Source organism: Numenius arquata, chromosome 2 (genome assembly GCF_964106895.1).
Source record: "Numenius arquata chromosome 2, bNumArq3.hap1.1, whole genome shotgun sequence".
NCBI lineage: Eukaryota > Metazoa > Chordata > Aves > Charadriiformes > Scolopacidae > Numenius > Numenius arquata.
Genome location: NC_133577.1, coordinates 124,039,230 through 124,052,395, shown reverse-complemented (window position 1 = coordinate 124,052,395; position 13,166 = coordinate 124,039,230). Strand labels below are relative to the sequence as shown.

Genomic DNA, 13,166 nt, shown 5'->3' with positions numbered 1-13,166 from the left:
AACACTCCAGAGGAAGGTTTCAGACCTCAGAAGAAGTCGTGTAGTCATACCTCTCCTGACCCCCAGCATCAGAAAGTTAAGCAACGTGAGATTGTTAGGGTCAGTTACTAGAAGAGAAATGTGCCAACTAACGTTGATCCTAGTCCACCAAAATCACTGGGAGGGCCACAGCTGTACTAAAAGGCAGATCGTGATCCTAGAGACTTGTAGTCAAAGGGCAAATGAGGCAAGCCTCTATATGGTCTGTTTTGCCCTCTAGGGAGCTGTTTCCATGTCTGCATAGTGACTGTAAAGTGCTATGAGATCTGCAGAGTAATATATCGCAAGCGCTCCTTGGAAGTTACACAGTGGCCAGGTCTCCTCCTTCAGGATGCTCCACGTTGGTGGTGTGTCCCAGGAGGGAGGTCAGATACCATTGCTCTAAACTCAAAGAGTTTAAGACTAGAGGGATTAATTAGATTCTCTATTTTGACCTCACAGACCATTAAAATGCGTCCAGTTGGGCTGATGCTGAGGCTGATAATTTGTATTTGGCGTGAGCTTTTCTTCCATATGGTGTCCAGTTATGGTATGAAGCACTTGAGAGATAAAAGACCCATCACATGCCATGATAGATTGTTGCAGCAATCAGTCATTCTTCCTGTTAAAAATGTGTGTGTTATTTCCAATTGGAAGTTGTCTGGGCTCACCTTCCAGGAGGTAGTTCTTATGCAGTTCTCTGCTTGATTAGAGAGTCCGGTGAGATCCTGTGTTTTCTCCCCCTGGAGATGCTTGACTCTCAATCTTCTTTTGATACACTAAATAGACTAAGCACTTCAGATCTCTCGGTGCAAGACGTTATCCCTAATTTTAAAAGCATTTAAAGTCCTTTTGTTTTGCACTGACCTCTTAAAAATGCTGAATCACAATTATATTCAGTATTAGAACGATCTTGCCTGTAATACACTTGCTTCATCCTACACATCTGTACCTCCACCTCTAAATGTATCCACAGATCTCACTAGTGCCTTTTTACACGTCTTGACAGTGGATGCTGTTGATGGACGGTGGGTCCACTCAGGCTTGCTGCTCTCAGGCATACATTTCTGCCTTCTGCAGGTTTTGAGCGGGCTCAGGCTTGCCAACAGATCCAAGCTGCTCGTGTTACTTCGGGGTTTATCACTCTGTCAGTCTCTCACCCGCCAATTTTAATGCCATTCCTTTTTCTTTGCCTGCAGATCATTGATAACAATGTGGACAGCCATCAGACTCAGTCCCAGGGCAGGCAGAGCTGTCCCCTTCCTCCCTGCTCAGCGATGGTTTCCTATCGATATCCCTATCTGAAATCTGTTACTCAGGCAGTTCTTAATCTATTTAAGATGTGCCTTACTGGTATCGTATGGTTCTACCTTCTTCATCAGAATGACATGCAAAACTAAGTTAACTGTATTAGAAGCCCTTAAGTATATTACACCCTCTCAGTCACCTTTATCAAGCGACTCATAATCCTTTTAAGGAATGAAATGAGGTCTGTTTGATGAGACTTATACAATGGTTTCGGTGGGTATTAGTACTGTAGCTCTTGTTAATTTTTTATGAAGTGAATCTGGTGTCAGATTTATTGCGTGCACATATGAATGTGTGTGGCTGCCTGTGGCAGCGTCTGTCTAACAGTACTTTACAGCATCTTTTGTGACCAAGGCTGGTCTCCTGTACAAACCACAACATTATTATTTTTTTTTCTTCTTTATTTATTTTAAGAAAGCTGCAGCTGCAAATTACCCATAATTGCATTGGCTTCACTGGAGCAACTGAAGGCATCAGTATATCCAGCAGCGCTGTATGTCATGCTGTTCCTAACTGCCTCTGAAAATGTTCTTCTGGTTTTAAAAATGCCCATGATGGGGCATGGAATCTTTTGACGCGTTTCACAGATTTTTTTCACAGAAAGAAAGGAGATCGAATTCAGTCTTCACAATGTGTGTTGCTCTGTGTAAGTTGGTGTGTAGCACCCAACCTGGTATTTGAAAGGTGAAATAGGAAAATCTGCAGTTGCGAGGGAGAGGAATAGTGATGTCCAAACAGGATCAATAACACTGATTCTGGAAAAGATTTTCAGAATTGCCCAAGTGATTTAGCAGCCTTACTTCTGCTTCTGAAACAGGGTAGACATGTAAAGAGTTATTCAATAGAGATGTTTTCTCTGAAAATTAATTGTCAAATCCTTAAACAAATAGGCTCTGGGGTCAGGAGCTGAGAGTGTTCAGAAAGGCTACCTCTAAGCCAGGAGAATAGTTTTCCCTCAGGAGTCTGAAAGAAGAGGGAGGCTTTAGTGGAGGACAAATCAGAGCACTCACCTAAAATATATGATTTAGATTCCTGAAACTTCACATCGCACCTTCACCTGCTATGTGGTGATGCTGTCCTTCCTGTTGACAGCATCTTGCATGTGTCACCCCCTCAAACACAGTGGTGCTGCGGTAATGTCAACTGTTTCTGTGGATGAGAGGTTGTGGGTCAGGATCTGGATCTGGATCTGAGGTCCCAGGACTGGATCTGTGCTCAGCTGCATCTTAGTGAGATGGAGCAGCCACAAGCAAGGCAGAGCGCCAGCGCCCTGGGATGGATCGTCTGTCTGTGCCCTGTCCCCACCTTTGGCAAGTGCATCCTGGCCCATGGCGGAGGACATCTGCTCCGCAGGGTCCCTCTGGGCACAGCCACTGCCTGCCCGTCTCCAGCTGCGATGGGGTCCTGAATTGATGCTGCTTCAATTAAAGAGAGTTTGGCCCGGCTTTTGGTATCCCCCCTTGCTGGAAGAGCAAGTTGTGCAACACTAGGAGAGGAGACCATCTCCGTGCTCGTCACACGCCAGGTTTCCTCCCCATCCCCTTCCAGCCACTCCCGACTGCCTGGAATGAGACCACATGGTGCATCTATTCCAATGTCGAAAGTGGTTCGTGTTGCCATTAGCCACGTTCAGCCCCAAATTGAACCTGGCAAGCAGCTGGCATGCTCAGAGCTAGTTTGCTTGCAGATGTATGTGTTTTGACGGGAAATGCTGCTGCCTTTGAAATACGATTCTTAGAAAAGGGAAAGAAGGTAATTCCCCACCTAAATAAAATTCCCTAAATTCACCACTTTCTCCTGGAAGGTGAGCATGGGTGGCAGTGTCCTGTGGGGCAGCCTACTTGATGTCTTATGCCCTTTTTTTCTTTAAAATGATCAGGTTGCAAGGAGTTAAAGGATATTAGTTTGGTTAAAGCAATAATCTCTGCTCAACCTCACTGCAATGGAAGAGGAGCCTCTGCTGCCTTCTGTGTCTTCGTTATGGCAGGGAATCGCTTGCAGTTACTGACTCCTTATTTGAAATTCACAATTCTGGAATGCATGGTTAAGCAGCGCTCTACATTTCTTGCTATTTAACTTTCTTAAAAAAAAAAAAAAGGTTGAAACTGTTAAAGGATTCAAATACGTCATGAGAGCTCACTTTTTTACTTTCCTTCCTGATGGCTTCTCTCTGCACCCTTCAAAACAAAAATGAAAAATAAAACAGGATTAATTAATAGGTGGATTTTTTGTCTGTCTGTCAATTTTTCACAGAAATCCATTGTGGAAGGATTTACTTGCATATACCCACTCCAGCACCCATCCCTGCTTGGCTCCTGCTAGCTTTCCTTCTTGGTCCATCACCAGCGAGCAAAGGGGTTAGAAAAACAGATTTGTTGGCTTGAAGTCCACCAGTTCAAATTCAGAGTATGTTGATATGACCAAGAGGGAAAAATGACCCTTTGGCAGATCTTTCTATCAAAATGGACCTTTTGTCTGCATTCCAGTGCTGCCCATCAGGGACAATGACAGAAAGAAATGCTGCAGAATCTGGCACAGAAATGGGAGCCTGAACTGGATTCAGTTGGATTCAGATGGAAATTGGTGTTACACAGCCACATCTTTGTCAAAATTCTCACAGTCAAACACGTTTTTCTGCACTTAGATAAACGTCAGTATATCTATAAAACCGTATATGCTGGGATTTCAGCTGGCATCAGCTGTTTTGAGCCAGTTTCTCCTCTTTGGCCAGCAGTCTGGTCTCGTCCTACAGTTTCTCAGACTAGTGAGTTTATGTCTCTCAAAGTGAGTGTATGAAACATCTGTCACTGCACAACGTGTCATGCGTGAAACAGTAAAAAATCCCACCACTTCCATGAAACAGTAAAAAATCCCACCATTTCTTGGGTTGCGAGTTGTGTACGATGCTCTGAATCCTGCTTTGGCTGGACTGGCACAGTTAAGTTTAACAATTTGCAAGCAACATAGGAAATATTATGTTCTACAGAAAGCGCTCATTTGGTTTCCATCCAGGATGTCCAGTCTTAGAGAGGACGAGGTGCAGCGTGGGGCTGGGGGAAAGTGGGATGGTCTGCTGTTGAAATGAGTGTCTGGGCAGGAGTTATGATTCTCAGCACAGACATGGGGTTCTGTGGGCATCCAGGACTTCAGCTGCTGTCCAGGTTTCCTCTGTAGAATGAAATTATTCTTCTCTTAGAGATGTGATCAGACTTGAACAAGGGACATATAGTTACTTGGAGTAAGCAATTTTAGAGACATCAGTAGAAAAAGCTCTTTGTGAACATTTCTTTTAAATTATGCTTCCCCTAGTTACATATGTTTAAGTACTGCCTTTGCTGTGCTGGCAACCAGGGTTTATTTCTCAGCATGCTAATAACACCCTCTGTCAAAGATCCTCATTTACAAGACACAGGCCCACTGGTGATCGTTTACCAAGACCACCTGGTCTATCAGGCAAGATGTTCAAGGCTTTGTAGGCAGCCCATGTGAAGAGAAATGTTAAAAGACCCCTGGATTAGGTCTACAACTCTCAGCCGACGTTTGTAGTATTACATTACTATCAGGGTGCTGCTGGGTGCTCTTCTTAGCTACCATACAGATGGGTCATACGAATCTGCTCTGGCTCTCAGGTGCTGGTGATTGTAATTGAGTTCAAGATGTAACAGGTGGGTGAGCAAGGGTGAGGAGAGCTGCATTATAAGTCCCCATTTTCACAAATTGCTTTTGGACACAGTCTGTGGGTAGAGATTTCATTTCTAAATCTTGTTTTGCCAATGGCGACAAGCTGCAAATCAGGAGCCGTCATAGGGGATTTGGTTTCAGCGCTGCCACGATGGTGAAAAAACAGGTGCTGGTGAACATCTCAATTTTGTAGACAATGTTGGGAATTCAGCTCTTGAGTTCCTGGTGCTGGGACATTCCCATCTGGATCCTTTTAGTGACAGTTCATTCTAAATTAATTAAGTGGAAAAAAATTAATGTAAATTAATTAGGGTTAATTTCTCCATTCATATGGTGGAAACGTTTGTCTCCCCAGCTTTCTCATGTGCCTCTGGTGAGTACCTGGAGATGAAGAACCAGGTATGCAGCAAATGTGCAGAGGGGACCTACTCTCTGGGCAGCGGGATCAAGTTTGACGAGTGGGATGAGCTGCCGGCAGGATTCTCCAACGTGGCGACTTTCATGGACACAGCGGTTGGCTCGGCTGAGAATAAAGCTGACAGCTGCAACAAGTAAGAAGTTCTGTTTGCATCTGGATTACGGAGCCATGGGTGAACCTGAGACAGCTCATCAACACAAAGCCACCTTCATGACTCACCTAAGGTCTCCAGCGGGTAACCAGCCCTACTAATGGCAAACAAGAGAGGCTGGGAAGTGAAATCATGGTCTTCTTGGGCTCATCAGCAGCCTGGAGCTGCTCTTATTTGTACCAGGGTCATGCTATAGTAAATGTGTCTAAAAGGTACTTTCACAGCCTATTTAGAGATCCATGGTGGTTGCAGAAGGCTGTTTCTGAGTATAATTGAAAGTATGTTGGACCTATGGATAATAAACTTTTCCTATATATGCTGGGTCCTAAATTTCTAGTACCATATATTTAAATTTCTAGTACCATATCCTTTTCCATGCACAGTGTTAATGATAAGTATTATTTTTATATGAAAAATAAATGGGAATCCAATAATAAAGTTGTAAATTCACTGCATTCAGCTATTGTGGGATTCTGGCTTCCTTATTGAGTAACATGTTTTTGTATAGCAGTGTAAGAAAAGTCTCCTCAGTGTCTGTGATCTCATCTGAGGCTTGTTTTGTTTATGTTCAACAGCTCTTCGTGGACACCTCGAGGGAATTACATAGAGTCGAACAGGGATGATTGTACAGTTTCTCTCATCTACGCTGTGCACCTGAAGAAATCCGGTTCTGTCTTCTTTGAATACCAGTATATTGACAACAACATCTTCTTTGAATTTTTTGTAAGGCCTTTTATGTGATGACTCCAACCTTATGTTGTAAAAATTCAATCCAGATAAAGACCATCAGAACAGCTTTTTCCTCCCTTTACATTCCTCATACATCCATAGTTTATTACTGTTGAACAAGACAAAAAATATCTTTTTTTTTGTTGCCACTTATGCTGCCTTTTAGCAATTAATTTCAGCTTCAAAACTCAGGCAAAACTGATCCTGTCTACCATGCGCTGGGATTTTTCCATTAGGGGTCATCACTGCCCCTGTTAATCCAGCCTTTTACAAGGCAACTCTTGGTGGTGGATGCTTCCGTTTGGGGGTGTTTGACTTGAGATGTCTTTGAAGGGGCTTGAAATTTAAAAAGACTTCTTCCAAGGCAGGCATCTAGAACCTGAAGTGCTCTAACGCATTAGTATGTGGAAACCTTAGCTTTAGTTTTTGGTCAGTTTTTGGTCAGTATGAGTTTCATCTCATAGCAATTGAGATGAAGAGAAAAGCAGGAGAAAAGACAAAAGACAATCTTTAAACAAAATCCAGAAACAACAGTTCTCCAAAGAGATTTAGGAGTAAAAATGCAGGTGACTTCCAGTAGGAATTAGGTTCTGAGGACATGTCCGCAATGTGAAATGGAGGGGTCATTACCTCTGAAATGGGAGCAACCTGGCTGGACTTGCACCACGCCGTACCCAAATTACTAAAACAATCTGATCAGCGGTGACCAGAATGGGAAAGGCAAAGGAAAACCCTGCTCTGCCCACCTGGAAGGACTGGTTGGGGTCCAGGGAGCTGGAGGGTTCCCAGCTGTTGGTGTTGGTTAGTGTTTCTTGAAGCTTGGGAGAAAAGTGCAAAGTAGCCTTCTCCTTAGCAGAGATGGGAGAGGAAGATGAAAATAACCTGGTGGAGGCACCTTCTTGCTGCTTCATCAGTGCAATACATTGCTATTGCACTTTGATAACAGGCAGTGCAGGCAACATTATTTAGCCATTTCAGTTTTATATCAGACTATTCTGCGTTCTTCATGGGGTGAAAGCAGAAAATATGCTTTCTGCTGTCAGATGAACGTGCCAGGATTAGGAATCCTAGCTCCAGTTGCTTGACTGACTGACTGATCTGCTCCTGTAATGGAGCAAATATATTGTTTCTCTGAGCACTGTCTTTGAAAATGGCTTTTTGATTATTACTTTTATGCATATCCCACTCATTCACCTCCTTAAATTTATCATTCCCTGTTCAAGAAGCAGTGAGTGGTGCAGTCCTTTGTACAAATGCCTGTGTAAATAATTCCTAGTCAGCCTCAGTATTTCAGGGAAACCTTATTTAACACACCTCTAAAAGTCCACTTTTTTTTTCTCTCCAGCGTGTCTTTGTGCTTAAATATACTTAACGATGACACTTAAGTTCTGGACAGTGACATTTCAGTGGCAGTGGCTTGCAGGTTGCCAGAAATGGTGAAGTTTTGGGTCTCTCCAGGCGCAGGTGCCTATCTGAGGGTAAGCGAGGAGATGTCCTCGAATGTGGGAAGCAAGTGTGGACACTTCTTGTTAGATCCCCAGCGCTTCCGCAGCCTGCCCTTCCCAGGCTCTTTTTACATATTGAAGCCCTTTACACCTTGTAAGAAGAGACTATATATTCTTACCTCCTTTTTGCAGGTGGGAATCGAAGCACAAAGATGCTGTAGCTCAGATTGTGCAAGATAATTAGGGATCTACCTTCTAATTAGGTGCTTCTTCTCACCTCTTTTCCTCAGTGCTGTTGATCTAGGTGGGAATTAAGTGCAGAGATGCTTTAGAGGATGTGGGGTTATGGGACTTATTTCAGACTTGACATGGAGCAATTTTGAGGAGGATGTTTGACCTCAGGTCCTCTGAAAGTGTTCAACTGGCCTTTCTTCCTGGTGGAATGAAAGCTGAATAATTGAACTCATGCCTCAAAGGGACTTGATACTTTTTTCTTCAGAGAAAGACCTGGACGGGGGACAATCATCTTCACCCCTCTGCCAGGGCAGACTCTCCATGGCGTATTACCTATCCTTGATAGCGTTACTCTCATCCCTAGTGAGGTCAGGTGGCAGGGAGCCAAAGACATAGCAGACATTGGCTGCAGAGAAAGCAGTTTGTCTTCTGGCTTTGGCCTGTCTTCTCCTACCCTCCCCTCTGACTTAGAAGCCTTTGGATTTCAAACAATTGGATTGTGGTGGGCTTGGGAGAAGGAGGAGGCAGCCAAGACAAGATGCTCAGCATTCAACTCTGACCAGATAGTGAGAGGACAAGGCTGAGGTCTTCTCCTTCTGCTCTTTGTTTTCCCATCTGCATCAGAGGTGGTCATTGGAGGCCCTGCTAGGCTGCTAGCAGGTTTTGAAAGTTGGCTGGTGGTTTTTTACCACAAGTAAGGCAGCTGCTGTTCTAAATATGTAGACAACAGGAACAAAGCTGTATCTTAGCATTCCCTGCCAGCAGTCATTATGCTGACAGAGAGATGCATCTGATTGTGGTCACTGATCTTGTGTTTTTATTAACAGATACAAAATGACCAGTGCAAAGAGATGGAGTCCACGGCAGACAAGTGGGTGAAGCTAACAGACAATGGGGAATGGGGCTCTCATTCTGTAAGTGTGCAAAAAATTCCTTCCTGAAGCTCTTTTCCATCTATAAATGTCTGTGATTTCCTGTGAGCAGACAGCAAACAAGGTCCAGATCCTGTGAATGCATTTGAAGAAGCTCAGCTTTCCTAGCACTGAGAGCAAAGCCACCGAGGTCTCTGAGGGGGTGAACCCGGAGCAAGTCATATAGATGCGAGACTTGGTATTGATTTCTCTGGGCTTTGCATCGAGTGCTTCATGAGATTAAATAGATTTACGCAAATCCGCATGCCACTGTCACTCTGCATGGTTGTAATTGAAATCTGCAACAGTCGTTTGCTCGTGAGAGCAGGGGATTGTTCCTCGTTGCTCGGTGGAGTGGTGGGAGCGGGGTGTCTATGTGGGGGCTGGCAGGACGGGCGGTTTATTCTCAAGTGTGTGCAGAAGAGCTGGACTGCACCCAGCTTGTGCTCTGCGGTGACTTACCCGGTTGAAAAGCCAGCTGGCAACACCAGGGTGGCTTCTGCAGCGCTGATACGAGCATGTCCACGTTGGGAGCAGCAGCCCTCTGGTTGGCCTGTGACCCAGCTGGATGAGTTTGCTCGGCAAATAGGCCATGTGTAGACCAAATCATTAGCTTATGGAGATGCCTGGTTTCCACTACGCCATCATACCCTAATTCCTAGAGCCATATCATCAAAGGCCCAGCATAGGTGATGTTATGCCAGAAGAAAAAAGAGTTTTAATTGGCGTAGACAGCAGCCCACTCTCTGTTTTCCATGGTCTGCTTATCCTCCTGGAGGAGAAACCATATTCCTGAGCCAGCTCTGGTTGGCAGTGCCTCCTAGCTCTGGTGCAAGCCCCATGCTAGTCATGTCAAGCAGCAGGAGAGCTGAGTGAGGAGGGGTGAATGGCTTGAGCTGGGAGGTAGATCCAATGCCAGGGCATCGACTCAGCTGAGCTGAGAGACTTAGACAGTGTCTGCAGGGGAGATGGTGGCATCTGAACTCATTATCCAGGATGTGCAAGTGTTTCCACTGACTACGAAGGTTGCTTGGATGCCTGGCTGAAGTGTAGACATGCCAGCTAGGTGAGATGACTGTTCTGGCTCTCCTCAAGGCTTTTGTCTGCATTGCAAATCCTGTTGTGGTGGCTTCTCTGAGCCTAATTTTCCAGTTGGTGCAGTCTCTGCTTTCAGCGTGCTCGTCCTGCTGCACCAGAGGTGATGTTAGGTATCTTTACACCATACAACATGATGTTTAATTCAATAATTCTACTGTTAATTCCCAGTTCTGCTGTTACCTACAGTAACACAGCTGTCCTTTGGCCCCCTGGACAGTAGGTGTTTGGGGAATGGGAGATACAATATTCTGTATCTCCACTTTGCTGAGTTTTTGGACTCTATCCTGGGTGAACAAAAACTGTGGTCCATCCAGGCACTGCTGTAAATCTCATTATCCTGGACACTTATGCTAGTAGAGATTATCCCTATTTTTTTGTGTGAAAATATAGCACCTTCAGGCCATTATCACTGGGTTGGCTGTAGGCTTCTGGTACTGGGCTAGTATATATGGGACAACTTTGCAGGCTCAGTAAACCTGCTGCTTTTCATAGAATCATAGAATCGTAGAATGGTTAGAGTTGGAAGGGACCTTAAAGATCATCGAGTTCCAACCCCCCTGCCATGGGCAGGGACACCTCCCACTAGAGCAGGTTGCTCAAAGCCCCATCCAGCCTGGCCTTAAACACTTCCAGGGATGGGGCATCCACAACTTCCCTGGGCAACCTGTTCCAGTGCTTCACCACCCTCACAGTAAATAATTTCCTCCTAATATCTAATCTAAATCTCCCCTCTTCCAATTTAAAACCATTACCCCTTGTCCTGTCACTACACTTCCTGACAAAGAGTCCCTCTCCGGCTCTCTTACTTTTAGTAAGTAGAGTGGTCTACACAGATGAGTTGAAAGCTCACAGCTTTCAACTGATGAGTTGAAAGAAGTGGTCCTGCCTTCCTCCTCCCATGCCATGGTGCCACCAACCCACCACCCTTCCTGTGCCAGCACAGGGGTTGTGCAGCCGCTTGCTCAACCACGCCATGAAGTCAAGTAGGTCAAAGCAGCTGGAAACTGGGTTGTTTTCTGCATCTCATCTGCTGTTCAGGGTCAGGAATGAGCAGGAGGGATGGGACTACTGCTGGGGATGTTCATGGTTTATGCCTGGTTTACCGATCATGATGCTGCAGTGTTAGATGCAGGCAGAGCTTGATTTTTAAAGCCTATAAACAAAACGTGCCTGTGAGCCTGGCTTTTTGAACTCTGGGTCATGTCACGTTTCTTTATAAAAGTGGATCTCAAGGCTTTAAAAACAAACTGATTGACTATGTCTGAACATAGAGCTAGAGATAAAAACTCCTGAGTGCCAGGGGTAGCTGGATAAAGGCAGGAACAGCTTTTCCCCAGTTCCACTTACAAGGTCAGAAACAGCTCTCGGTGTTTTTCCATAAAACAGGGTGTGGAGAAGCTTTTTTATAAAGCACACTTTGGCACTCCTCAGAGATGTCTTTACAGCATCTGCCTAGCTGTCTCCCCGTTATTCCTGTCTCACTAAGCAGCTTAGGAAAAGCCAGGATTTCTGCTAGGATGCAAGAAATCTGAGTAATGGAAGTAAGAAATACAACAATTTCTTGGTGAGGGGATGTCTGCTAACTGTCACGTGTGTTGTTGCAGGTAACTCTGAAATCAGGTAGCAATATATTATACTGGAGAACAACAGGAATTCTCATGGGGTCCAAAGCAGTTAAACCAGTCCTGGTGAAAAACATCACAATTGAAGGTAAGTGATATTTGCCTTTTAGGTCTAATCTCGCTCTTTTGACAGAGTGTTTGCCAAGTGCCATTTCTACTGGTGTGCCTACAGCACCAAAGTGGCTTTTTTTAGCTTCCTTGTCTCCTGTCTCTTCTTCTGAAGTGGAGAAACAGACCAGAAAAAACTTCACACTGTCAGGGAAAGGCTGAAAAAATAATTTAGCTGGTAAATGATGCCATCTACTGGAGAAGACTGGCTTAGCAAATAAAGAGAGAGAAAAAGGAATAAACAGGTTTTCTTTAATGTAATATAGAAAGACCATGCTTATTGGTAAGCCTGTCAACAGTGATAAATGGAGATACACACATCATAACAGTGACAGTTAAATTAGTATTTAAATAATTTAATCAATCTGGGATTGTTCTTTTGGTCCTGGTCTAAGCGTAATCAAACTGGGAGTGTCATATAAGGTTCTTACATGGGTCAGACTTGCTTTGAGAAACAAAGATTAAAGACCTAAATTATGAGTCAGCAAAGCCAAAGTGTCTGAAGTGAGTGGTGAAAATCTGTGATTTTTAAGCTGTGTTATGCAGCTGGCTTGCTTTCCCCCATAAGCAGTTAGGTAGTAGTTATAGAACATACCTCTCTGTATTTCAGTGCTCTACTTGTAACTTGTCTTACAGGAGTTGCATATACATCTGAGTGCTTCGCATGCAAACCTGGTACCTTCAGTGACAAACCAGGGTCATCTGGGTGCCAGGTGTGTCCAAGAAATACTTATTCTGAGAAAGGAGCTAAAGAGTGCACCAAGTGTAAAGAAGAGATGTATTATGCAGGTACATAAATCAAATGGGATAAGCAAACCCAGAAACATCTGAGTATGTAAGGTCATAATCTGTTTCTGTGTGCAGAAGTGAGAATGGTTTTATCCAACAGTTAAGTTCAGTCTCCAGTTGATATGCAAAGGGGGAATGAAGATGGGGCTTCCCAAAAGCTGCAGAGGGCACTTACAGATATAACAGGCCACACGATCCTTGCTAGGATCACCTATGCTAACATGAAGGGATGAAGATCTTTTGAGACCTCGAAGGGAAGTTCTTCTGAAGAATGACAAGTCGTGCTGTGCCCTCTCGTGGTAGTTTGTGTTAGCGGTTGGCGACGGCCCAAATTGGCTTCATCACTGCCTTCAGACTTGCCATTCTTTGACGAATCTCCTTTCCAAATCCTCTCCTGGCCCGTCCCTGCCTCCCTGGTGGTTGGAAGATGTGGTGATACAGTTGAAAACCCTAGTCCCCAAAGCCCTCTGCATTCCCAGCTGTGGTTAGCTGGTGATCATCAAATAACATGGGCAAAATCCATTCGTCATGTCAAAATGTCTTCAGTTTTCTGACTTTTAACTGTTTTATAGGAAATTTTTTGAAGAATCAATTATCAACCATAAAATCTGCCATTACAGATTGTGGCAAATGCTTGGGGACCTGTGCCTGTGC

The 13,166-nt window shown here is 44.4% G+C and overlaps 1 protein-coding gene across 1 annotated transcript in view; it reads left to right on the top strand.

The window, feature by feature from the left end:
* Positions 1–13,166, top strand: part of ELAPOR2 (endosome-lysosome associated apoptosis and autophagy regulator family member 2) — a 105,016-nt gene that overhangs the window by 65,555 nt on the left and 26,295 nt on the right. Inside the window, exons 3-7 of the mRNA XM_074168054.1 lie at positions 5,363–5,558; positions 6,152–6,299; positions 8,812–8,898; positions 11,598–11,703; positions 12,360–12,512. Of these exons, the coding sequence (XP_074024155.1) occupies positions 5,363–5,558; positions 6,152–6,299; positions 8,812–8,898; positions 11,598–11,703; positions 12,360–12,512 (690 nt within the window). The remainder of the gene's footprint in view (positions 1–5,362; positions 5,559–6,151; positions 6,300–8,811; positions 8,899–11,597; positions 11,704–12,359; positions 12,513–13,166) is intronic.